The sequence below is a fragment of the Lontra canadensis genome, unplaced genomic scaffold (genome assembly GCF_010015895.1).
Source record: "Lontra canadensis isolate GAN:19392208 unplaced genomic scaffold, GSC_riverotter_1.0 scaffold181, whole genome shotgun sequence".
In the NCBI taxonomy this organism is placed as follows: Eukaryota; Metazoa; Chordata; class Mammalia; order Carnivora; family Mustelidae; genus Lontra; species Lontra canadensis.
In genome coordinates this window covers 279,493-305,910 of record NW_022631175.1, presented here as the reverse complement: position 1 = coordinate 305,910, position 26,418 = coordinate 279,493, and the positions used below count along the sequence as shown (strand labels likewise).

Genomic DNA, 26,418 nt, shown 5'->3' with positions numbered 1-26,418 from the left:
AAGATTTTCTTGACTCACTGTGTATTTCCTGCCTCAAACCTGGAATATGTAATTTTTTCTAAGACAAAATTTTTTTTTTAAATTTGGAAATGATATTTCAAGACCAGAATCTCTGTTGCCAGGGATGCTTGTTGCTGTTGGGTTGGTCATTGTTTCTAGGTCTTTCCATGGGACAGAACTAGGAAATAGGACTATACATACTGTATCTTTTCATTTTATATATATATAGAGAGAGAGAGATAGAGTCATACATATTTATGATGGAAGGATATATATTTATGTGATAATAAATACATGCTTAATATAAAATATTTTTAAATATATAAAACACATTTGTATATTTATAATTAAAAATCGTATAAAAATATACTGATACTTTTAATTCAGATTTAGAAGAACAGGGATTTTTAGTTGACCTTTTCTATAGTTACATGTATGTCTCCTTTAATACTGAGTGTCCTAGTTCTCAGGGACATGGGATGATGGAATTTGAATATCCTGTAATTAGTTATTTGGTTTATCCCATATTACATTGCACTCTCAGAATAACAGTACTAAAAATACTGCCACTTATATGAGTACTGAAAGCAGGTAGAACTGCTTGGAATATTATTTCCATTCCCCATCCTACTCCCATTAAATAGTTGTACTCCATATTGTGAGAGTATGTAGTCATTATGTACTATCAGCCTTCCCATTTAACCTGCATACAATCCTATTTGGACTTCATTTTCTAAGTAAGTATATGTTCAGTGCCTCCCACCAGTTTATTTATCTCTAATCATTTTAGTTTTCTGGAATCTTATTCTCTAGGTGTTTCTTAGGACGGGCTCCTAGGAGCATATTCTCTGAGTTTCTTGTTGATCATATTGATAAGTCTGTGTCCTTTATATTTGAATGTTAGTTTGGCTGTAAGTAAAATCGGTGGCTTGAGTTCTTTCTTGAAATATCTTGAATATGTTGCTTCAGTTTTGTGATAGGCTTTGATGACAGTCTGATTTTCTTTCGCCTATTAGTTAGTTGCTCTTTTTGCCTAGATGCCCGAATGATTTTTTTAAAATCAGTAATTTTGGTGGAATATATCTTGATGTTGGTTTTGTTCTACCTTGATATTCTCAGGTACAGTATGATAAGAAAAACGTGTACATATGTAGTTTGAAATTTTTTTATTTTAATTTTAGGACAGTTTGGATAATAACTTTTAGTATTCTGATTCCTTCATGTTTTTTCAGAGATTTATTTTCTGAATTTGCATATTTGTCCCTTGAATCATTTTAAAGCTTAAAAAAAATTAAGGTATAATTTACAGGAAAATAAAAATAAAATGTAGTAGAACTCACACTTTATTAGTTGTACAGTTCTTTTATAAATACACACAGTTGTGTAACCACCACCACAGTTATGAGTTTCATCACTCCTAAAAAACTTCCCCATGCACTTTTTTCCTTTTTTAAGATACTACTTATTAGAGAGCACAAGTTGCGGGGAGAGGCAGAGGGAGAAGGAAAAGCAGATTCCCTGCTAAGCCTGGAGCCAGACGTGGGGCTCTGTCCCAGGACCCTTGCATTATGATCTGAGCCAAGGTCAAGAGTCAGATGCTTAACTGACTGAGCCAGCCAGGCACCTCTAAAAGAAACTTTATTTTTTAGGGCTGTTTTAGCTTCACAGCAAATGTGACACAGTATTGTGCATGACTCACCTGCTATTAACATCCTCTACCAGAATGGTCCATTTGTTACGATCGATGAACCTGCATTGACTGACACTATCACTCTTGGTTCACTCTAAATGTTGTACATTTTATGGGTCTAGATAAATACATAATGACATGTATCTACCCATTATAAATCATAATATTTTCACTGCCCTAAAAGTCCTCTGTGCTCTGCCATTTCATCCTCCTCCTCTCTCCCTGAACCCCTGGCAACCAGTGATCTTTTTACAGTCTCCATAGTTGCCTTTTCCAGAATGTCACATGGTTGGAATCATATGGTATGTAGCCTTAAACTTTGACTTCTTTCACTTGGTAATGTGCATTTAAGTTCCTCCATGTCTTTTCATGGCTTGATAGTTCATTTCTTTTTAGTGCTAAATAATATTCCATTGTCAGGATGTACTGCGGTTTATTTATCCATTCATCACATCTACCGAAAGACATCTTTGTTGCTTCCAAATTTTGGCAGTTATGAATAAAACTGCTATAAACATCCATGTGCAGGTTTTTTTGTGGATGTAAGTTTTCAGTTCCTTTGGGTAAATGCTTGGGAGTGCGATTGCTAGATCATATGGTAAGAATATGTTTAGTTTTGTAAGAAACTGTTAAACTCTTCCAAAATGTCTGTATCATTTTGCATTTCCACTAGCAGCGCATGAGACTTCGTGTTGCTCCACATCCTTTCCAGCCTTTGATGTTGTCAGTGTTCAGGATTTTGACCATTCTAAATGGTACATGTAGTGGAATCTCATTGTTCTTTTAATTTTCATTTCCCTGATTCATATGATTAAGAGCACCTTTTCATATGCTTATGTATTATATTATCTGCATATTTACTTTGGTGAGATTTTCATGTCTTTTGGCCATTTTTAAATTGGATTGTTTTCTTATTGTTGAGTTTTAGGAGTTCTTTGTATATTTTGGATGACAGTCCTTCACCAGATAGGTCTTTGCAAGTGTTTTCTCCCAGTGGCCTGGCTTCTCATTTTTATTCTCTCTCTCTCTTTAAGATTTTTATTTATTTGATAGAGCGAGAGAGAGAGAGAGAGAATACAAGCAGGGGAAGAGCAGGCAGAGGGAGAGGGAGCAGGCTCCTGCTGAGCAAGGAGCCCTATGTGGGGCTCGATCCCAGGACCCTGGGATCATGACCTGGGCAGAAGACAGTCGTTTAACTGACTGAGCCACCTAGGCACCCCTGTCTTCTCATTCTCTTGACAGTGTCTTTCACAGAGCAGAACTTAATTCTAATGAAGTCTAGTTTATTCTTTCTTCATGGATTGTGCTTTTGTTGTTATGTCTAAGAAGTCATTGCAAACCTAAATCATAGATTGCCTTCTAAATCATAGATTGCCTTCTGTGGTATCTTTTAGGATTTTTATGGTTTTGTGTTTTACATTTCGGTCTGTGATCCATTTTGAGTTAATTTTTATGAAGAGTGTAAGATATCTCTCTCTATATATTTTTTTCCTTTTGGATGTCCAGTTATTCCAGCACCATCTGTTGGAAAAGAGTTTCTCTGTTGTATTGCCTTTGATCAGTTGACTGCCTAAAGATCTGGGCTCTCTATTCTGTTCTATTGATCTGTTTGTCTGTTCTTTTGCCAATACTACAGTGTGTTGTTTACTGTAGCTTTATAGTAAGTCTTGAAGGCAGCTAACATCAGTTCTCCAGCTTTCTTCTTCTCCTTCAGTTTTGTGTTGGCTATTCTGTGGTCTTTTGCCTCTGCATGTCAATATCCATAAAATAACTTGCTGGACATTTGGTTGAGATTGCATTGAATCTATATGTCAATCTATATGTCAATATTGAGTCTTCCTATCCATGAACATGGAATATCTGTCCATTTAATAATTCTTTGATTTCTTTCATCAGAGTTTTAGTTTTTCTCATACAGATCATGTACATAGTTTGTTAGAGTTATACTAAATATTTCATTTTGGGGGTGCTGGTGGTATTGTTTTTAATGTCAAATTCCAATTATTCATTGCTGGTATATAAGAAAATTGATTTTGAATCTATAGTTCTTCATGTATTTGTGATTTTTAAAAATGTCTTTTCTAAAAGCATTTTCTTTTTGTACTTACTCATTATTAAGTTCTTGGTAGTTTAGTTTTCCTTTACTGAATTTCTAATTCTTATTTATGTTCTTTTATTGCTTTTATCATGTTCTTAATGCCAAATTTTTAGCTCAGTTTGAAATTGTAAGTAGTAGTTTTGGGGGTATGTTTGTGGTATATTCTCCTTGTCCATAGGGAGTTATTCAGGTAACTTTTTTTTTCTTTTTTTTTTTTTTTTTAAGATTTATCTATTTTTTAGAAAGAAAGAAAGAAAGAGAGAGCACACAAATGGAGGGTAGGGGCAGAGAGAGAATCTTAAGCAGACTCCCCACTGAGCATGGGGTTGGATCTCATGGCCCTGAGATCATGACCTGAGCTGAAACCAAGAGTCAGACACTTAACTGAGTCAACCAGGTGCCCCTATTTTGGTAACCTTTAAAAATACTTAATAACTTATGGGATTTGAGCATGCAGCTTTTCATGTTCATTTTTATTTAAACTTTGTTTATCTGAAGTTCCTGAAGGTGTGATTCAGGATTGTTTTTCTAACTTCAGAGCTCCATCTTCTGGTTTTTGAAGTGAAACTTTCTCATTCTGTTCCCTTCTCTCATTTTTACCTGGACCTTTTTTTCCCCTTCATTTCTCTTAAGCCTTTCTCACTAAATTTTAATTCTGTTTCTGGAGATTTTTTATCTCAGGGGCTTTGGCTGGTTAGTTTGTGGCGTTTCTGGGGTCCAGACTGCATTCAGACTTACTGTGGACACTGCACTCATAATTGAGTTGCACTAAACTCCTCCTGGTTGCAGTGAGGTTCTCAGGTGGGTGCTTCCAGTGGATACTAGTTGGTTTCTGTCTTTTTAGTTCTGGTAGTTGGATTTCAATATGTTGTCATGTGATTTATTTTCTCTTTTCCTATCTGTTTTTTGTTGCCTTTCTCCCCTTTCTTCCCCTTTTGGATTAACTAGGTATTTTTGGTAAAAGTGGGTTTTATCTCCTTTGTTGACTAATAAACTATAATTCTTTGTTTAATAATTGTTCCTTTAGGGTTTATAAAGTAAACTGTATCAAGACTATTATATTAGTTTGTATTTGGTGTAAGAATCTTAACAACAATTTACTTCTGTTTTTTTTTTTCTTTGTGCCATTGCTGTCATATAGTTTCCTCATACATGTTATAAATCTCACACTGTATTATTATTTCTCCTTTAAAGGGTGAAGTATTAGGAAAGTTGTTTTTATTTACCCACATACTCACTGTTTTCAGTGTTCTTCCTTCCTTTATCTATAGGCAAGTTTCTGTTATCCTTTTCCTTCCAATTGAAGGACTTTTCCTTAATATTTACTGTAATGGAGGTCTGTTGGTGATTTGTTAAATTCGGGTTTCGTGTTTGAAAAGTCTTTTACTTTGCCTTATATTTTTGCGAGATATTTTTTCTGGGTGGAGAGTTCTAGGTTGACAGTTTTCATCTTTCAGTACTTTAAAAGATCCTGTTCTACCATCTTGTTGCTTGCATTGTTTTTGATGAGAAGTTTGCTGCTGTTCTTACTGTAGTTTCTTTTATGTATGTCCTTTTTCTGTAGCTGCTTTAAGACTTTCTCTTTATTACTAGTTTTAAGCAATGTGATTATGATGTACCTTGGTGTCTTTTCTTTCTTTTTTTTCCTTCTTGTGCTTATGTTTTATTGAAACTCTTGAGTCTGTATGTTTATAGTTTTCATGAAATTTGAAAAAGTTTAGGTCACTCTTCAAATAATTTTTTATGTTCTCCCATCCTGTACCTACCTTTTTTGGAATGGAGTTAACTTGTATCTTGAAGTTGTCCCACAGCACACTAATCCTCTGTTTAATTTGTTCTGTTCCCCCTTCCCCTTAACATTTTGCCTCTACCTTTTTGAGGGTATGTAATACAGTTACAATAACTTTAAATTGCTTTATCTTTTTCATTTCTGGGTTGCTTTGATTCTTTCCACTCCCCCTACCCATTTTTCTTTTTCTCTCTTTTTGCATGCCTGGTAATTTTTTATTAGACACATTGCATTGTGAATTTTACTTTTTGGGATGCTGGATGTTTTTATACTCCTGTAAATACTCCTAAGCTTTGTTCTGGGGTGCAGTTAAGTTAGATGCTCTCAAGGTTTGCTTTTAAGTAACACCTCTCTAAATTTTCCGAGTTAGGAAATTTTCCATCTGGTGGAATGTATGATCCTAAGGATTGCTCCCTTTGGCCTTTTCAGTTTGTCCTCACTCCCCCGTCTCTGGTCTCGGGTTTTCTTCACATGCATTTGCATATCACTCCTCAGCTGAAGACTCAGGAGGGTCCTTAGATCTTTAGGGTGTTTTATGTGTGTCCCTCTCTCTCCTCTTCGGCACTAAGCCCTGTGAACTCTAGCCACCTTGGCATCTCTGGACTGCCAGCTTCATCTCAATTGGCAAAGACTGCCAGACTCCACGGGGTTCCATCCCCCTGCACTACTCTAAGGAAAGTGTCCAGGCGGAACAGCCTCAAAGGCTCACATTGTTTCCCATCTGTCAATGATTGTTGTCCCATGCTGCCTGGTGTGTAATGTCTGAAACTCTGTTTTTCATATATTTGTTTGGTTTTTAGTTGTTTTATGTGGGAGGGTAAATCCAGTCTGTGTCACTCTTTTTTTAAAGTGTAAGTCCATCACAGCTTTTTAAAGATTGTGCTTGATAACTCCAATATCTGAATCTCCTGGGAGTTCTGTTTTGTTGTTTCTCTTTTTGTTTCGGTTTTCAATCCTTTGGTAAGTTTCCTTGAATACTGGAAATTAGAGGAAGTGGATGAATAATTTGGTGGTCTGTCTGGATGGTATTTTTTCTTCTTTGGGGTGGATTTGCTTTTGTCCTTGGCAGGCAGTCACAGTAAGGATAAGCTCCCCAGGGGCGCCTGGGTGGCTCAGTGGGTTAAAGCCCCTGCCTTCGGCTTAGGTCCTGATTCCTGGGATCCAGCCCCATATTGGGCTCTCTGCTCAGCAGGGAGCCTGCTTCCTCCTCTTTCTCTCTCCCTGCCTCTCTGCCTACTTGTGATATCTCTCTCTGTCAAATAAATAAAATCTTAAAAAAATTTTTTTCTTAAAAAAAAAAAGCGGGGGGGTGGTCAGCTCCCCATAATCTAATCAGGAATTCATCTCATTTGAGTGTTGTTGGTGTTCGGTGGGCTGGCTTACTGCAGGTCACGCTTGCTCCGTTATTAGGTCCTAACTGGAATCTTGGTGATTTAGCAGGGTCCTTGGCGTTTCCTGAGTTCTGTGTTGTTTCCTTGGTTCTGTGCGTTTCCTGAGTTCTGTGTTGTTTCCCCAGTAATGGAAGAGGGATTAAAGCTTTGCTTAGCTCCTCAGCTTCTCTGCTTTCACCTCATCTACTTGCCTTTGCTGCTTGCTTTTGCTTCATATTTTTTCACAGGTAACGTGGGATCTGTCCTGCCTACTACTTCTCTTTGGTTCTCTTCTAAGTTCTTTGTCTCTCATTTCTTGACTACCTTTGTAGTTCTCCAGTGCTTTCAGATTCATTTTTGTGTTTTGTACCCTATTTTCATCTAGTTCTCTTTCTCTGAGGAGGATGATTTGTCAACAACAAGTTACTATTACTATTACAGGAAGCTGAAATTCAGATGCATACAAATTTTTAAATTCTTCCTAAAGCATCTGCAAACAATTGTCATGTTTCTCTTATTCCATTGTATGGTGGCAGCATTGTAATTGCCTGCTTTTGAGTTACATCTGAAACCCACAACAGTTACTCATTCCAGGCCCTCATGCTCAGAAGCCTTCAAGGGTCTGGACTCAGAAGCCTGGGTCTGGACTCTTTGGTAGTCTTTTTTTTTTTTTACTTTTCGAGACTGCATATATTTGTCTCTAGAAGGTAGCCCTGGGCTGGCCTTTTCACTTTTCATAGTTGGGGGAGCCTGTGACTTAGGACTTCTACTTTTAGGAATCTATCCAGACTCCGGTTGGGGAGATAACTCCAGTCGTAGACATCATGCTCTGGTGACAAGTGTATACTGATTCACCACTGCCGCCATCTGCCCTGGGCCTTTTCTCCTCACTCTTGAGCCTACAATACAGCTGGCATGCTGGGTGACGTTTCTCGATAGATTTCTAGCCAAGGATATATGTAGTTCAGCAGGCTTGTTGCTGTATAGTTGTGGTGATGTGGATTTTGTGTCTCCTCTTTTGGCTTCTCTGAAAACATCCCTGAGAACTTGTGTGTATTCACTTGCACCTTGAAGGATATCAACTTAGCTGGGTTTCCTGCTATAGGGAAGAAATGGCACAAGTGTCTTCAGTTTATCAAAACCAGGGTTGAGATTTTTGTCTGCTCACGCATGTACCACTATTCCAGCACCAATTAGAGGTCCATCCTCTGTAGAAGAGTAGCCACCCGAGGGGAGCTGCTGGAGCTGGCAGATGGTGACCAGCTGGAGCAGCCTATCCTCCAGCACCTTGGCCTGCGGGGTGTCCAGAAGAGCAGGCATAGGTGCTGTGTCCCTGGCGGAGGGTGGCTGGCCTCCTCGGTAGTCTTTAAGTGATAATGGAAGCAGGTGCCTTAGCTATAGGGCCACATATTCGCCTTTTCTACTTTGTGACATTTTCTGACCTTCTGAAGGCTTTAGTTGAGTTTGAGTTTAGTTTGAGTAAGCTTTATTCATGTTTTTCCATGAGAGAGTGGTAGACCATGTCTCTCAAATTCTGGATCCCGTTCTTTTGATTTTTTTTTTTTTAAGAGAGTATGACATTTAGCTCTTTTTGTAAGTGTTATTTTTGGTAAGTAACACTCCAGAGTCAAGCAACTTTAAATATGTTATCAGCTTATATAGCTGTCTGCTGTTTGGGTGACCCTGGTGTCTGCTTTGTGGAAGTTTAGAGTGGGAACAGGTAAACAGGAGAGGAAGGAAACTCAAGAGGAGGGAGGACGTCTGGAATAGGAATTTTGAGGCCATCACTAACTTACTGGAAATCACTTACATGTTACTCATTTATTCTGAAACTTCTGATGTGGTAGGTGATAGGAAATAAGATTTTAGGAGTCTTGCAGGCTGTAGGAGAAGACTCCCATGAGAGGATAATTGTAAAACCATAATAAATATAGGACAAAAAGCCTGACCTACTGTCTTTTCTCTAAGACGGTCTTAGCCAGCCTGGCTAAGGATCAGGGAAAGCATCCTAGAATAGCTGACTACTGAGTTAATGATATTAGCCAGGGGAAAGTGGAGTTAAGGACATCTCAGGAAGAGGGGACGGGGAGAACCTAAAAAAGCATACAGTGGAGGTCTCCCTTTCACACAACCCCCCCATTATACCTCCCAGCATGCACACACATATGCATTCACACCCAGGGTCAGGAGTTTCTTCTGCATTCCTCTGGAGTCCTTCTGTTCATATACAAATACAAGATTCTTATTCCACACCTAATTTTTAATTCAAAAGACAATATAGATTTCTGCACTGTGCTTTTTTTCTCATGTGATATTGTATTGTGGAGAGATTTCTAAATAAGGTTAGAGAGAGTTCTCCTGTAACCATACTATTTCTTTCACTGTAATTTAAGTAGTATAATGGTGATGGTCAGTCTGTGACAAACAGTGCTACAGATGGCTTTACATCTCCCCTAATACATCTGTAGGTCAGAAGGGTATATGCCTTTATAATTTTGACATGTGACACTTGGCTTTTTTTTTTTTTTTCTTAAATAATGAAAATCAGGATCAACTTATCTAGTTATGGTATTTTTATCATGATCCTGTTATTTTATAAATTAGGGTGAATTGTAGGAGTCTTTCTGTTTGTTCCTTTTTGTATTCTTAAGCTTAATACACTTATTAGATTTATTCCTAGGTATTTTATCTTCTGGTTCTTGTAAATAGGGTCTTCTCTTATTTTTTAATCTATTATATATATAAATTATTGTCTGCATGTAATTTTGTTTGTTCTTTGCTATGCTATACATTTTTTTTATGTAACAATTTTACTGAGATATAATCCACATATCCTACAGTTCACTCCAAGTGTACGGTTCACAGGGTTTTAGCGTACTTACAGAGTTGTGCCACCATTACCGTAGTCACTTTGAAACATTTTTAGTGCTCCAGAAGAAACCCTGTACTTACTCATTAGCAGTCACTTCCCGTTTCCCTCCAATCCCCTGGCCCTAGGTAACCAGTAATTTATTTTCTGCATTTATAGATTTGGCTCTTAGGATTTTATGTACATGGAATCATACAACATGTGGTCTTTGTGCCTGCCTCCTTTCATTAGCATAATGTTCTCAAGATTCATCCATGTTGTAGGATGTGTCAGTACCCCATTCCTTTTAGTGACTGAAAAATATTCCATGTGCGGATATCATCCCATTTCTTTATCTGTGGAAAGACACACTCCTGTGTGTCTCCTCTACTCTCAGTACTCTGTTATAATTCTATTCCACTTTGACCCAAGATGAGTGGGTTTTCCATACATCAAGCAATTCTCTGATACCGTCTCAATTCTGACAGTTAGTGTCAGGTACTACAGGTTACAGGTTTAGTCCCAGGGGACTGTTCCACCGACTTCAGACAGTAGTCACAAGTCTATGTTGTTACCTTGTGCTTCTGACTGAGGAGCTTTAAACCCAGAGGTTCTCAGGACCCTCTCCTTGGGTTTCATTGGCTGTATCAGCTCACAGAACCAGGAAAAGAGTTTACTTACTAGATTGCTGGTTTATTATAAAAATGCAGGAACAGCCAAATGGAAGAGATGCATAGGGCGGGCTTTAGGGAACAGACAAGAAACTTGTATGATCTTTCTAGACCCCTCGCCCTCCCCATACCTCCCTGTGTTCTTCATCTTGTAAGCGCAGAACTCCATAGTTGAGGGATTCCTTCAGAGGCTTCCCTAGGCATGGGTGATTAAATCTGGTGGTTGATCTAATCTCCTACCCCTCTCTTCTCCCCGGTTGTTGGTGGGGGAGGGGGAGAAAGAGCTTGGTGGGTACTGAAACTTTCAACCTTCTTATCCTGATTGGCTTTCCTGGCAACCAGCCTTCATTCCGGGGGGCTTTAAAAAAGTCCCCTCACTTAACCTTAAACTCTGGTGTCCTTGAAAGGGCACCTATGATAACAGAAGGCACTTTACTGCTTGATCACTTAGGAAATTACGAGGGTTTCAGGAGCTCCATGTTGGAAACAGAGGTGAAGACCAAGTGTGTGTGTGTGTGTGTGTGTGTGTGTGTGTGTTTTCTTTCTCTTTTCTTTTTTTTTCTTTTCTTTTTTGGTTTTATTTATTTATGGGAGAGACAGAGTGTGTGGGCAAGTGGTGGTGGTTGGGGGTTAGAGGGACAAGAGGACTCCGTGTTGAGCAGGGAGCCCAACATGGAACTCACTCTGAGGACCTTGAGATCATGACCTGAGCTGAAACAGAGAGTGGGATGGATGCTTAACTGACTGAGCCACCAAAGTGCCCCCCAAATACGTATTTGTTATAAAGTAGCACAGATTGTTTCTGCTTATAGGCTCTAAAGAATAATGTTACTCTGAAGAGTTGTGTGTAAGTTTTTATGTGGGCATTTTCATTTCTCTCAGGTAGATACTTAGGAGTGGAATTACTGTATCATATGGGAAATGCTTAACTTTTTGAGTAACTGCCAGACTGTTCTCCAAAGTTTCTGTATCATTCTACATTCTAAACCAGCCTTGTAGGAGGGTTCCAATTTCTGTACTCCTTGGCAACAATTGTTACATCTGTCTTTTTGATTTAGCCATCTTAGTGGGGGTAAAAGAAGTATTTCATTGTGGCTTTCATTAGCCTTTCCCTGATGGCTCATGAATCAGAGCATCCTTGCATGTGTTTATTGGCCATTTGCTTATCTTCCCTGGAGATGATCTGAACTTATGATAATGAAGATGTACGTAATGAGTGGATGGGGCAAGTGTAAAATGATCTATTTCTCTTTCATTGTAGGGAATCAAGTTTAAAAGTGAAATATGCAGTTAAAACTGTGAGGATTCTAACCTGTAATGTTTTAAAAATCACTCTTAACCTCAGATCGGTATTAGAAAATCTTTTACAGAAAAAAAAAAAGTTTGAAGGTCTTATAGTTCCATCATTTTTTCACTTTTTTTCTTTTAAAATCAGATTAAAGAATCATTTATAGTTCAACTCACTTTGAGTTGAACTCACTCTCCCGCTGTGTCTGTCAAATAAATAAAATCTTTTTTAAAAAGTTAAAATAATAAAAGATAATTTTATTAACTGGGCACCTGGCTGGCTCAGTTGGTGGAACATGTGACTGTAGATCTTGGGGTTGTGAGTTCAAGCCCCATGTTGGGTGTGGAGATTACTTAAAAATAAAATCTTTACAAAAATCAAGTATTTTAGAAAAGTGTAAGAGGCATAACTGGTTAGTCACTGAACTTTGCAACAAACACTTCCTTTTCCTCAGGTCAAACAGTTACTAAATGTGTAGAGCTACTTGGTGGTAGAGCACAGACTGCCCAGGGAGGTCCCCTGACAGGAGTTAGCGTTAGTTCCTGCGGTCATCGGCATCACACTGAAGCAGTCATTATATATCGAACCTGATAGGCTCATCTTTCTCTCGCTTTCTGTTTCCTAATACTTGCCTCAGTCTTTCCATTCTCAGGTTCTAGGCTTTCTACTTTCCGGCTAACCTTATTTTACTTAAGTTAGGTCTCTCTAATTTGAGCAAGCATTCTTTCACTGCATTTAAGACTGGAATTCCCACCAAAGTTTAATGAGTGTACCTTTGCGGTTCTGTTTTCCTTCGTGGATCAAAACTTCCATTTGTTCGGGTGCCTGGGTGGCTCAGTGTGTTAAACTGCTGCCTTCGGCTCTGGTCACGATATCAGGATCCTGGGATCAGGCCTCACATCAGGCGCTCTGCTCAGCAGGGAGCCTGCTTCCCCCCCCTCTCGCTCTGCCTGCCTCTCTGCCTACTTGTGATTTTTCTCTCTGTCAGATAGATAGATAGATAAATAAATAAATAAATAAAATCTTTAAAACAAAACCCCCTGCCATTTGTTAACTCACATGCTTTGGTGTGAGTACATCTCCTTCCCCATCAACTCTACTGTGTTTAAATGAAGCACTATCCCCGAGGATCTTCCAACTCTTTTCCTTTGTGCCCTTCCTGTAATTCATGTAACTTAATCAGGGCCCTTTTCTCCCTTGTAATCCAGTTTGCCATTCTCACAACACAGACTGCTTTCTTTTCTGAAGTTGCAGTTTACCTAGCTACAATGAGCCTGAAATCCTGGTCTTTATTTAACTGCATCAGGAGTCGTGAGCCGATACATGGTTAAATTACTATGAACCTCTAGCCACAACATTTTCATCAGCTGATCAATACATATGCTTGTGTTAAGTGTTTGTTTGGTTTTTTTTTTTTTTTTTAAGATTTTATTTGTCAGAACGAACGAGCACAAGCAGGGGGAACAACAGGTGGAGGTGGAAGCAGGCTCCCTGCTGAGCAAGGAGCCCCATGTAGAACTCGATCCCAGGACCCTGAGATCATGACCTGAGCCAAAGGCAGACGTTTAACTGACTGAGCTACCCATGTCTTTATACATGACTCTTATACTTAATCCCCCCCCGACCCAAACCTTTCCTTCTTTATAGACTTCTTGGTTTCCTTTCTGGTTACCTTCTTGATTGAGAATTTTGTATCCTTCCTATTAAGTTCAATTATAAAAACGTATAAAAATGAATTTCTCAAAGTGGTGTCTTGAGGATGAAACACATGCAAAACACGCACTCAATCGTTTGTGATGTTTTAAGTATTTATACTGAATATTAGCTGTGTGCTTTAGTTTTATGAACTGAAAAGTAAATTTGTTTTACAGATAGGCTATGCTATATTTTCTCATTATTGCACAGTAAGGAAAGACACTTTCTCAGATCAAGATAAGATTTTATTACAAAGCTGTATTGAGGTATAGTTGACATGTAATGATTAGTATGTATGCAAAGTGAATGATGTGATGCTATATTTGGATCTGTGTGTACATCTTTGAAACCATCACAACACTCAAGAACATACCCATCATTCCCCAGATTTGTAATTCCCTTTCCCTACCTCCTTCATTTCTCCGGCCCCTTCCCCAATCCCTGGGATTGGGGATTGTTCTGCTTTTTTAAACCATAGGATTGGTTTACATTTTGTAGAATTTTTATATAAAGGAAGTGATAGAGTATGTCTCCCCCACCCCTTTTTGGTCTAACTTCTCTACTTACTTTGATATTCATTCATGCAGTTGGGTTTTTAATAGTTCATTCTTTTTATTACTATTGCATTATTTGGATATGTCAGCATTTGTTTATCCATTTACTTGAACATATTTGGATGATTTCTGGTTATTTGGCTATTACAAATACAGCTACATTTATATACAATTCTTTGTAGTGTATGAAACTCTTCTCTTAGATAAATACCAAAGACTGAAACTGATCATAAGGAACTTAAGGTTTAACTTTTTAAAAAACTCAAACTGTTTTTGCAAAGAGGTTTTCTCATTTTACATTTGTACTAGATATCTTTGATCCATAGCCTCACCAACACTTGGCAAGGCAAGTCTTTTTAATTTTAGCTATTCTTCTGGGTGTGTAGTAATACCTCATTGTGGTTTTATTTTTTATTATTATTTTTAAATCTAATTGTGGTTTTAATTTGCATTTCCCTAATGATGCTGATGTTGAACATTTTTTTTCATGTGATTATTTGCCATCTGTATGTCATCTTTGGTAAAGTGTCTGTTCAAATGTTTTAACTATTTTGAAAATTGAGTTGTGGGCGCCTAGGTGGCCCAGTTGGTTAAGCATCTGCCTTTAGCTCAGGTCCTAATCCAGAGGTCCTGGAGTCCGGCTCCCTGCTCTGCAGGGATTCTGCTTCTCCCTCTCCCTCTGCCTCTTCTTGTGCACTCTCTCTCACTCTAACGTTCTCTCTCTCTTTAATAAATAAAACCTTAAAAAGAAGAAAAATTGGGTTGTTTTCTTACTGAGTTTTGAGAGTTCTTACATATAAGTCCTAAAATTAGGTAGTGTTAGTCTTCCAGCTTTGTTCTTTTTCAGAGTTTTGAATTTTGTAAGGCCTCTGAATTTCCATGTGAATTTTAGAATCAACTTGCCAGTTTCAGACATGGTGGCATTGTGATTGTGACCATGTGACTCTCTGTAAACCAGTTTGGAGAGATACAGTATCTTAATGATATTGAATCTTCTGATCTGTGAAGCTTGTATACCTCTCTACTTATTTAGGACTTCTTTGATTTCTTTCAGGGTGTTTTGTAGTGTTGAGTACACAGGTCCTGCACATTTTGGAGGGGTTAGATTTGCCTCTTTTTCATAATTTTGGTTCTGTTGTAAATGTTATTTTAAATATCAGTTTCTGGTTGTGTGTTGCTATATATAAAAATACAGTAGATATTTTGTATATTGATATTTTATTCTACAGCCTTGCTAAACTCACTTATTTAATAGTATTTTTCGTAGATTCTTAGGCTTTTACACAGATGATTGTGCCATTTGCAGATAAACATAACTTGACTTCTGTCTTTCCACTTTTAGATTTTTCTTATCTTATTCCATTGGCTAAAACTTCCAGCATAATTTTGAATGGGAGTGGTGATAGTGGACATACCTTGATTTGTTTCTGTTCTTAGGAGGGAAACATTCATTCCCTTGACACTAACTTTATTGATGCCCTTTGTCAAGATTGAAGAATTTTCTATTCTTAGCTTATTGAGAGAGCTTTTAAAAAAACTTAATTCGTGATTTCATTTAAATGCTGATTTTAAATGTTGATTTTGTCAGAAGCTTCTCTATATCTACATAGATGATTTTCTTTTCTAAGAAAAGTTTTTGAATCATTTTTTCCTCAAATGTTTAATAAACCTTGGATTTCTTGGCACAAATCCTACTTGGTCATTATCCTATTAATATAGTGTTGGATTTGATTTGTTAAAATTTTGTTAAAATTTGCATTTATGTTCATGAGGGATTTGATTTGTAGTTTTTTTTTTTTTGTTTTGTTTTGTTTTTGCACTAGTTTTATTTCGTTTTGGTATCGGTGATGTTGGCCTCATAGAGTAAATTGGAAAGTATCTTTTTGTTTTCAGTTTTCTGGATCAGTCTGTAGAATTGTTATTAGTTCTTCCTTAAATGTTTGGTTGCATTCACCAGTGAACCTCTCTGGTTCTCGAATCTTGTTTGTGGGAAGGTTTTTATCAAATACATTTTTAATGGTGTGCTACTGTCACTACCATCCATCTCCATAGCTCTTTTCATCTTGTAACTTGCCTTCATTTTTGAAAGATGTTTTTGTTCAGTTACTAGGTTCATAGGATTTGTTTTCTTGCAGTACATTAAAGATTTTGTCTTGTTGGGTAATGGCATATTTTTGTATTCCTACAACATGTATTGAGCTTTGTTTTGGGATATGGTTAGAAACAGTTTAATTCTTTTGAGGCTTGCTCTTTAACTTTCTTAGGTAAGACCAGAATGGTCTTTAGTCCGGGGCTGATTTTCTAAGTCTGGCACCTTTTGAATTATGAGATCTTTCCCTTTGGTATTTGGGAACACCAGCTAGCCTTAGTTTTGTGTATTCCTGGGGATTGTTGTTTCTTTTCCTTTTGGGTGTTCCTCTGGCCCAGGCAATTTCTCACATTTTTATACTGATCAATACTCAGCTTAAAACTTGTGGGGGGACCTTTTTCCCATCTCCAGACTTCTTTGTCTGTTCATCTCTCTCCTGTCGGTACTCTGCCTCTGTAAATTCTAGTCATCTTGGCTTCCCTGTCTCCAGAACTTAGGCGAGATCAGTGTGCTGCCCCTGGGATCCCCTCCCTGTGCTGCTGTTCACAAGCTGAGACAATTGTAGGGCTTGCCTTCTTTGTGGTCCTTCAGGGGTCACTCTTCTGCACTGGTTGAGGTCTGATGTCTGAAATTTGTTGATTCACAACAAATTGTGAATCAATTGTCTGGTATGACAGTTGTCCAGGTAGGATAGTAAATTTGGTTCCTGTTACTCCATCTTGATTAGAACTCTCAAGATTGCTTTTTCAGCCAATAGAAAATCAGTTCGTAAAGACTAGTGTATTTTCGTTACGGCTGCTTGTTTCATTCTGTCTCAGACTAGGTCCTGGGTATTAAAGAGATAGGGGGAAAGTTCTTAGTTCTTAGATGGATTGTAGAAATGGTTGTCATCTTATCAGTATGTACCAAAGTACTGATTTCATGTTGCATTGAAATTAATTATTCTTTTCTTAGTTACTGAATCTTGTGTCTGCTACTGTTTGATACATATGACTTCATATCTGTAATGTGTCTGGGCAAATATTTTTACTTGTAATTTTCAGTACAGCTTTTTTTTTTTAGTCACATGATTCTTGATGCAATTACCATTTGGGTACACTGGTCTTAAAACTTTGCTAAGCTGAGAATATGTTTACCTTTTGTTTTCAGGCAGAATTCTTGTTTTCTAGAGTATAGATAGGAACAGCTTCTGAGATCTTGGGTTTGATTTTTTGGGCATAATTTTAAATTAATCATGGTAAAATACTGGATTTATTATCAATATAAATTATTTGTACTGTTTCTTTCATGTCATAGGTAAGGCAGCTTTAAAGGATAAAGTCTTAACTGTTGTGCCCTTAAAAATGGTGATGCAATCTAAACGTTGAGGTTTTTTTAAGTTTGCTAAGGAGAGTTTATAACCTAATCGTAGCAGTGCATTGTCCCAGAATAGGTAAGCTTTCTCCTGTTAAACCCTTCTTCACAATTTTTTGTGTAATAAATTATTACTCACTGGAACATTAAATGTTACTTAATCCAGGGACCATAATTTTTTTTTTTTTTAAGATTTTATTTATTTATTTCACAGAGAGAGAGATCACAAGTAGACAGAGAGGCAGGCAGAGAGAGAGATAGAGGAGGAAGCAGGTTCTCCGCTGAGCAGAGAGCCCGATGCGGGACTCGATCCCAGGACCCTGAGATCATGACCTGAGCTGAAGGCAGAGGCTTAACCCACTGAGCCACCCAGGCGCCCCTCCAGGGACCATAATTTAGAGAATGCTTTATAATCCTTTCCCATTTGTTTCTTCTCTTACAGGAAAAGTAAGAAGCTTAAGCTCATCGTTGTGGTCACTAACTCACTTGACAGCTTTGCATCTGAGTGACAATTCCCTGTCCCGCATTCCTTCAGACATTGCCAGGCTTCACAATCTGGTGTATCTGGACCTGTCCTCTAATAAAATCCGGAGTTTACCGGCAGAACTCGGAAACATGGTATCACTCAGGTGTGCAGATTCGACTTGCTATGTGACTTTATACCCTCTAAGAACAAAATAGAGCATTTATTTTGCCAGGAAACAGCACTACCAATTAAATGGTATTTGAACAAAAAGCAAACATAACTATATCCTCTTTGTAAAGTTTTCTGGGAAAATTGAATGTCAGCCAACAAATAAATCCAGTAGATTCCTTGCCTCAAATTTGTTTTATTGCTATATTTTGTGTGATATATTTTATTCTTAAGATATTTGGACAAAGTAGGGGTCAGCAAATAGAAGGCAGTTATATTATCCCACATACGCACTCACCTGTGACAGATGGTTGTGGTACTTTTCCCTCTTAACATTCTGGGGCACTGTACCATGGCTAACATGGCGTCCTGGAAACCACTGCAATTAAGCGAAACCTTTTTGGCCATTCCTGGGCTTGTATGTGAGATAGTAATAAAGCCTGGACTTGAAAGAAGCTAGAATTAGTCATTGGATTTGGGGGACTATAGTGTGGAGTATAGGTGGTAGATAGGCTGTGGAGTCACACAGTTCAATTTAGAATCCTGACTTTGCCATTTACAGGTTGTTTGATTTGGGGCAAGCTCCTTAACCTTGCTGAGCAGTTTTGTCCTGTATACAGTTGCTGTATAATAGTTACTAGCCAGGGCTGAGATTAGATATATCTGAAATAATGAGTAAGAAACTATTAGCCTTCTGCCTGACACATATTTTATTTAATAAATGGTAATTGCTATTTATTTTATTATCTCTGTTTTGTAGGGTAGATGGAACCTACCCAAATTGAATGTAAAGCTAATTTCCAGTTATTATGTTAATCCTAATGGAAAATCTTGCCCCATTTCATATTCCCTTTTCTCTGATTCCACTGGCTTTTTTGCTATCTTCTACCATTTGCTGTGTAATAAAAAGGAATAAGACCTTGTGAGAGTTTCTTTATTGCTCCTAGTCCAGCTTTTTGACATTGTTTTGGGCTTAATTACTTAGTATATACTATGACCATTTTTAATCTCCTTAAAAGACCTCCTTTCCCATGTGATATATGTGGAAATAAATAGGAACAAATTATTTAGAACTAGTTGTTCTGGTTCGGTTTATGGCCTCACCATTCACTGACCTCTGGTTCACTAAGTAATAACCAAGGTTCATTTAAATTCCAAGAACTAGGGGTTATAGAAGTAGTACTTATTCACATTTAAAAATTGACAAATAAAAGTTATTGGAGAAAATTGTGTCTCACTGTTGGGTCTTTTTTTTCCTACTGAAGATTCCTTTGATAGTTATAGTTATCTGTACCAAAAAAAGTCATTAAAATAATCATTGGCAGTTAATATAGCTGCCATTATTTCTAAATTGGAATTTTATTTAGTTTGGAGAGGTATTAACAATAGACTTAGTTTTGTAGCTGTCATAAACTATTTTCAGTTGGTGCTACATGATCATTTTAATTCTCCTTTAACAATTCATGTGTTAGTTTATCATTTTCACTTTCTTAGTAGACTCCATGTGTGCTGGGTCAGTGCTGCTCCTGGGGTGGTGTGTGGACTGTGCAGTTGCAGATGGTGTCGTCGGCCTACAGTGACATATGCAACATGTCAGAGTAGTTTTATATCTATTGAATTTAATGCTCTTTAAAAATGCTCTTTAAAAATTGTGTCTTGTTGGTCTGATTTTTTTTCTCATCTCATTTTTCTAATAATTCATTTTTTCATTGTGTTTTTAAAATGTATTGGTCTGTGGCAGTTTGGGATTATTTTGTTTTTTGTTCTTTACCATCTGTTGTTTGTGAAGCTCTGCACTAGACATTGGAATATGCAATACAGTTTTTTCATTCTTATAAGATTATATTCTTAGAAACCATATTGCTGATTTTAGCTATGAGTTAAAAGGTAATATATCTTCTGACATGAATTTTTATGTCCACAGGGAACTCCATTTAAATAACAACCTGTTACGAGTTCTACCTTTTGAGCTGGGAAAACTGTTTCAGTTGCAGACTTTAGGCCTGAAAGGTATGACTTCCTGTATTTGTGTTTCTTGGGGTTTGTACGTATTGAGTCTAGAGAAGCCATAATAGGGCATTCTTTTGCCAGGGGTTTGCAGGCTCACTCCTCCCCAAAATTCATCCGTTCCTTAGATAAACCCCAGTGGTTTTCTTTCTTGTCCACCTGCAGACTGTCTGTTAATCTTTGTATTTATTCTCTTTCACTCCTAGCCCAGCTTTGCTTTCTGTCCTTTGTTTTGATCAAATCTGTGTTCTGATGATGCATTCCTGAAGTCATACTTTATTTCATCATACTGTAAACAGCTTTTTTCCCCGCTGTATTCAAACCTCAAAAAATGGAGACTCACAAAGTGCAGAAATCAATGAGTAAAAAATTTTTGAGCCATTTGGACCTGCTAGTAACAATCAGTTTTTGATCATTTTTTTAAGACTGTAGTTTTATGAGGACTTCATTACTCCATTAGAATTTGAGGGCATAATTGATACATTGAGAACTATTGGGAAATGTGTTTTTTAAATCAGTAAGATTAAAAGTCATTTAATAAAATGTCGTTACCTATTTTTTTAATCACATTAAGTGATTCTTTGCCAATCTTGTATCCATCTGACCCTATAATAAATTCTTAAAAAACAGTCACATAATGAAGTCTTTAAGAATTGTACTCTTTATTTCTTAAGTATATGTAGGTAGTGGGGCACCTGGGTGGCTCAGCGGGTTAAGCCTCTGCCTTTAGCTCAGGTCATGATCTCAGAGTCCTGGGATTGAGCCCTGCATTGGGCTCCCTGCTCATCGGGGAGCCTGCTTCCCTCTCACTCTCTGCCTGCCTCTCTGCCTACTTGTGATCTCTTGTCTGTCCAATAAATAAATAAACTCTTAAAAAAAAAAAAGACATTAAAAAAATAAAAAAGAATATGTAGGTAGTAAAATTGGGTTTTTATTCCTATAAATCCATTTCATATCATAAAGGTAACAGTAATTTTACAAAAACAAATGAAATGGAAAAACATAAATAAATACCTCTACAGATATATGTAAAACCATATTCAACAAGTATCAGCTTTATAAATGGTTCTTTGGAAAGTGTTTTTCTGTGTGGGCTGGACTTGGCTGAGGCTTCTTAAAATAGACGTCTGTAGATCTGTTCTGTCACCCTATGGTGAGCGTACTTTTGACATTTTCTTATTTTAACTTTGAAAAACAATGTAAAACGTAGCAACATGTATCTGTATCCTGACAATAAGAATTAACAATAGTGTGTCACTTTTGTGTCCATTTTCTAATGCACAAGAAACAGGACATTACAGAGTGTGAAAACCCTCTTCTTCAGGTCCCTTTCTCATCCCAGAGGCAGCTACTATTTTTATGTCCTCTTAGTAGTTTCAGGTTTTATAATCTTGCATTATTTATTTTACAAACCTTTGACTCTGTTCATTTCTCTAAGGATTCACAAACTTTATTTGAAGTGAGGGTCATCAGTCATAGATTTTCACATTGAGTTAATGTGTATGAAAGCATTTGAAGTATTGAGGAGGGGTAGGACAGTCTTTGAGGCACCTTAGTTTTTGAGGCTCCCTTGATCTTCCATTTCAGAAAAATCCTCTCATGTTTGACATCTAGGTTTCATGCTTCTTTCTCAGAAGGATAGTTTCACTGATTGTACCTTTTTTTTGACAAATCCTCTTTATTTTTTTGAGCTTGCCCCAGCTCAGTTGTTAACTTCAGAAAACCACTGATATGTTTTCTTCCATTTCTGTAGTTTTGTTATTTCAAGAATATTGTATAAGTAGAATCATGCTATATGTAACCTTCTGAGATTGGTTTTTTCCCACTCAGGTGAATTCTTTGGTGATTCACACAGGTTTTTGCGTGTTTTGCTCCTTTATATTAATGAGCAGTGTTCCGTGGTATGGACATGTCATGGTTTGTTTAACTGGTTACCTGTTGAAGAACATCTGGCTGGTTTCCAGTGTTTGGCTATTATGGATGAAGCATGAGCTGCGTAGAGGTTATTATGTGAACATAAGTGTTCATTTCTTTAGAAGTGCCTAGGAATGCAACTGGCTCAGTCATACGTTAGTGTCATGTTTAGTTTTTTAGGAATTGGCCAAACTGTTTTCCAGGGTGGCTGTACTGTCTAACATTTTCACCAGTGATAAGTGAGTGATCCAGTTACTCGGAATTCTCACCAGCTTGGTGTTGTCACTGTTGTTTCTTTAGCCTTTCTGATAGATGTGTATTGATATCCTTGCGGGGTTTTTTGCATTTCCCTGTTAGCAAAAGGTATCGCACATCTTTGCATGTGCTTATGGGTCATCTGTATGTCATCATCTGTGGCATAATTTTCTGTTTTTGTCATGTTCTATCCAATTGTCTCTTGGTTTTGGGAGTCTGTAATATATTCTAGATACTAGGCCTTTGTCAAGTATGTGATTTGCAAATATTGTTTTCCCAGTATGGAGTCTTCTTATCCACTTAACACACCCAGTTCCAGTGCTGGGGGGCTTTCCTCCACACTGCAAGCCATTCTAGGACACCAGTTAGAGGTCCTATAATTCAGCTAAATTCTGACACTACCTACCCAAGGATAGCATCAGATTCCACGGCTAAAAGGGTTCAGTCTTACATGATGGCTCCTTGCCTGTGCTTCTGACCAAAGTTCCCACAAACCCCCTCTTGCATTCGATTAATTTGTTCGAATGGCTCACAGTAATCAGGAAACCTGTTTACTCACAAGATTCCCAGTTTATTATAAAAGGATAGAACTCAGAACAACCAGAGGAAGAGATGCATAAGGCAAGGTATGGGGAGAGGGCACAGAGCTTCCATTCTCTCCAGGTACGCCATTCTCCCTGAATCTCCATGTGTGCACCAACCTGGAGCCTCTTTGAACCCCACACTTTTGAGTTTTTACAGATCCTTCATAACATAGGCATGATTAAATCATTGGCCTTGATGACTGAGCCAGCTTGCAGCCCCCTTCCCCTCTGGAGTGTATGTTCCGGCTCTCAGTCATATGGCTGGTTCCTCTGTCGACCCAGTCTCCAGTCCTTAGGTGAGGTCTGAAAGTTACTTTCTTAACGTGACAAGAGCCACTGTACAACTTCTTCTCTTAGGAAATGTTAATGGTTTTAGGAGCTTTAGGAAATAAAGACCAGATATGTATTTCTTATTATAAGTCACAATATCACACAGGGTCTTGTATGTAGCAGAAGTTTTTAGCTTTGATGAAGTTGTTTATCATTTTTTCTTTTTATGGATACTACTTTTTGGTGTCAAGTCTGAGAATGCTTTGATTAGCTCTAGAGCCCAGAGATTTTCTCCTGTGTTTTGTACTAAAGGTTTCATGGTTTGGGATGCCTGGGCGGTGCAGTTGGTTGAACATCCAACTCTTGATTTCAGCTCAGGTCATTATCTCAAGGTTGTGAGATGAGCCCCACATCAGACTCTGGGCTCAGTGGGGAGTGTGCTTGAGATTCTCTCTACCTCTCCCTCTGCCTGCCCCCCCCCCAAATAAGTAAGTCTTTTTAGAAAAAAGTTTCATGGTTTTATGTTTACATTTAAGTCTGTGATCTATTTGGAGTTAAAATTGAGGTAAAAGAAATGAGGATTAGTTGAAAGTTCATGCTTTAGTCTGACTGTCCAATTGGTCTAGCACCATTAGTTGAAAAGTCTGTCCTTGGTTGAATTGCATTTACACCTTTTCCCAAGATTAGTTGGACATATCTGTGTGGATCTATTTCTGGATTTTCTCTTTTCCATTGATGTATGTGTCTGTCCCTTTGCCAGTAGTTACTTGAAAGTTGAAATAGGATAGTTCAGTCTTGAAATAGAATAGACAGATTCCTCTGTTATAGTTGTCTTTTTCAAAACATTTTAATCTGTTTTAGATTCTTTGCTTTTCCATATACATTTAGAATAATCTTGTGTATAGTTACAAGAAATATTGCTGGGATTTTGATCGGAGTTGTGTGAAACCTGGGATCAAATTGGGGAGAATGAATCTTCTCCATGAACATGCCATGTCTCTCCCTGTATTTAGAGCTTTGATTTTTGCCATTAGTATTTTATAGTTTTTGGTATATAAGTCATGTAAATGTTTTGTTAGATTTATTTCTGTTTTTTTTTTTGAGCAATTATAACTGATAATATATTAAATTTTGCTGTCCATGTGTACATTCTTGGGCATATAGAAATACAATGGATTTTTTTAATTTATCTCTTTCATCTACCCTTCCATTCCCCACCCCCCCCCCATTCCCTTTGGCAACCACCCATTTGTTATCTGTGTTTAAGAGTTTGTTTGGTTTTTATTTGCTTGTTCTTTTGTTTTGTTTTTTAGATTCTGCTTATAAGTGAAATCATGTAATATTTCTTTCTCTGTATGACTTATTTCACTTAGTATAATATCCTGCAGGTCAATTCATGTTGTAGCAAATGGCAAGATCTTTTTTTTTATTATTATTATTAATGGCAGAGTAATATTCCATTGTATGTATGTACCACATTTTTATCCATTCATCTGTGGATGGATACTTGGGTTGCTTCCATTTCTTGGTTATTGTAAGTAATGCTGCAGACATAGAAGTGCATGTATCTTTTTGAATTGGAGTTTTTGTATTTTTGTCTTGTATCCTCCACCCTGTTGAATTCATTTCTTGTTCTAGGAGTTGTTTTGTTTTGTGTTTTTGTACACTTTTTGTTAAAATTTTTGGGAATTGTCTACGTAGTAGAAAGTTATGTCATCTGCAAACAGGGATGATTTTATTTCTGTTTGTCACAGAGAGAGATAAGAAAGCACAAGCAGGCAGAGGGAGAAGCAGGTTCCCCCTGAGCAGGGAGCCCGATGTGGGACTTGATCCCAGGATCCTGGGATCTTGACCTGAGTCAAAGGCAGACGCTTAACCAGCTGAACCATCCAGGCATCTCTTTTCTTGCCTTAATGTACTGACTAGAACTTCCAGCACTATGTTGAATAAGAGTTGTGAGAACAGTCATCCCTCTTTTTCCTAATCTTTCAAAGTATTCTGTCTTCACTGTTAAGTATAATGTTAGCAGTAGGTATTTTGTAGATTGTCTTTATCAATTTGAGGACATTTCCCTCTGTTCCTCTTTTTTCTGGAGTTTTAAATCATGAATGGGTTTTTAATTTTTCCAGATGCCTATTTTGCATCAGTTGATATGATTATATAATTTTGCTTCTTTACCCTTATAATTGATTTCTGCATCTTGAACCAGCCTTGTATTCCTATAATAAATCCCACTTAGTCATGGTTCTGATTCTTTTTATTTATTGCTCACTGTTGTATGCTAATATTTTCTTAAGGATTTTTATTTATTATTACTTTTTTTTAGCAAGAAAAAAACATACATGGCAATTTATTTATGTGAAGGTAGATGTTGTCCAGTGTTTTGTTTTGTTTTTTTCTTTTTTTCTGAAAAAAATTTTTTTTTTTTTTTTTCCATATGGGTGGGGTGTGGAACAGGCAGAAGAAAACAAATCTTGGTTTCCTTCTGGGTGGAAACTGTTCAAGTTTAAACCCTGGCAAGAAGCACTTAAGTTCTGTTGCTGGGTAGTAAAGGTGTGATGTTTGAGCTTCTGCCGCCTCTGCCTTCCTGCCTCTGATCATGCAGGTGTCCTGTGATGGTCTTGGATTTACAGATAGCAAGATCTGACCCTCTTTTATGGCAGGACTCTGGAGTTGTGAAGGATAAAATGATCAGGCTTTTTAATTGGGATTATTCTTAATTTATCCAAATGCTTTATTACTTAGTAGGTTCCAGGGATACTCCTTTCTTAAGGATTCTTGATTCGATATTCAAGGGGTATTTGTCTTCAGTTTTATTTGTATGCTCACTGTCTGGTTTTGGTATGTAGGTAATATTAACTTTATGAAATGAATTTGAAAGTGTTCCCTCATCTTCTGTTTTCTGAGAGTCTATAGATTGAGTTAATTCTTTAACTGTTTCGTAGAATTTCCCAACAAAACAATATGGGTCTAGAGATTTCTTTTCTGACAGTTTTTGAGATTTTATTTGCTTATTTATTTATATAGAGTGAGCGCGTGCAGGAGCGGGGGGAGGTGCACAGGAAGAGGGAGAGAGAATCTCAAGCGGACTCCACACCGACTACGGAGACTACGGAGCCTGACGTGTAGCTGGATCCCACAACCCTGAGATCAGGACCCGAGCTGAAATCTAAGGGTCTGACTCTTACTTAGCGCACTGAGCCACCCAGGTGCCCCTCTTTCATGGTAGTTTAAATCATGAATTCATCTCCTTTAATAGGTATTTGGGCTATTTAAATTACTTACTAAGTGAGTTCAGATAGTTTGTAT

General features: G+C 37.5%; 1 protein-coding gene and 1 pseudogene across 4 annotated transcripts in view; one reads left to right on the top strand and one right to left on the bottom strand.

Moving 5' to 3' along the window:
- CNOT6 (CCR4-NOT transcription complex subunit 6) overlaps positions 1-26,418 on the top strand; it is a 68,258-nt gene that overhangs the window by 25,786 nt on the left and 16,054 nt on the right. For 3 of the 4 annotated variants that reach the window (XM_032846851.1, XM_032846852.1, XM_032846850.1), the window contains 2 exons: positions 17,888-18,074; positions 20,004-20,089. In XM_032846851.1, the coding sequence (XP_032702742.1) occupies positions 17,888-18,074; positions 20,004-20,089 (273 nt within the window). Of the gene's footprint in view, positions 1-11,528; positions 11,672-17,887; positions 18,075-20,003; positions 20,090-26,418 lie in introns of those variants that run through there. The other variant, XM_032846853.1, reaches the window with a different exon arrangement.
- Positions 7,682-8,267, bottom strand: LOC116860688 (annotated as a pseudogene).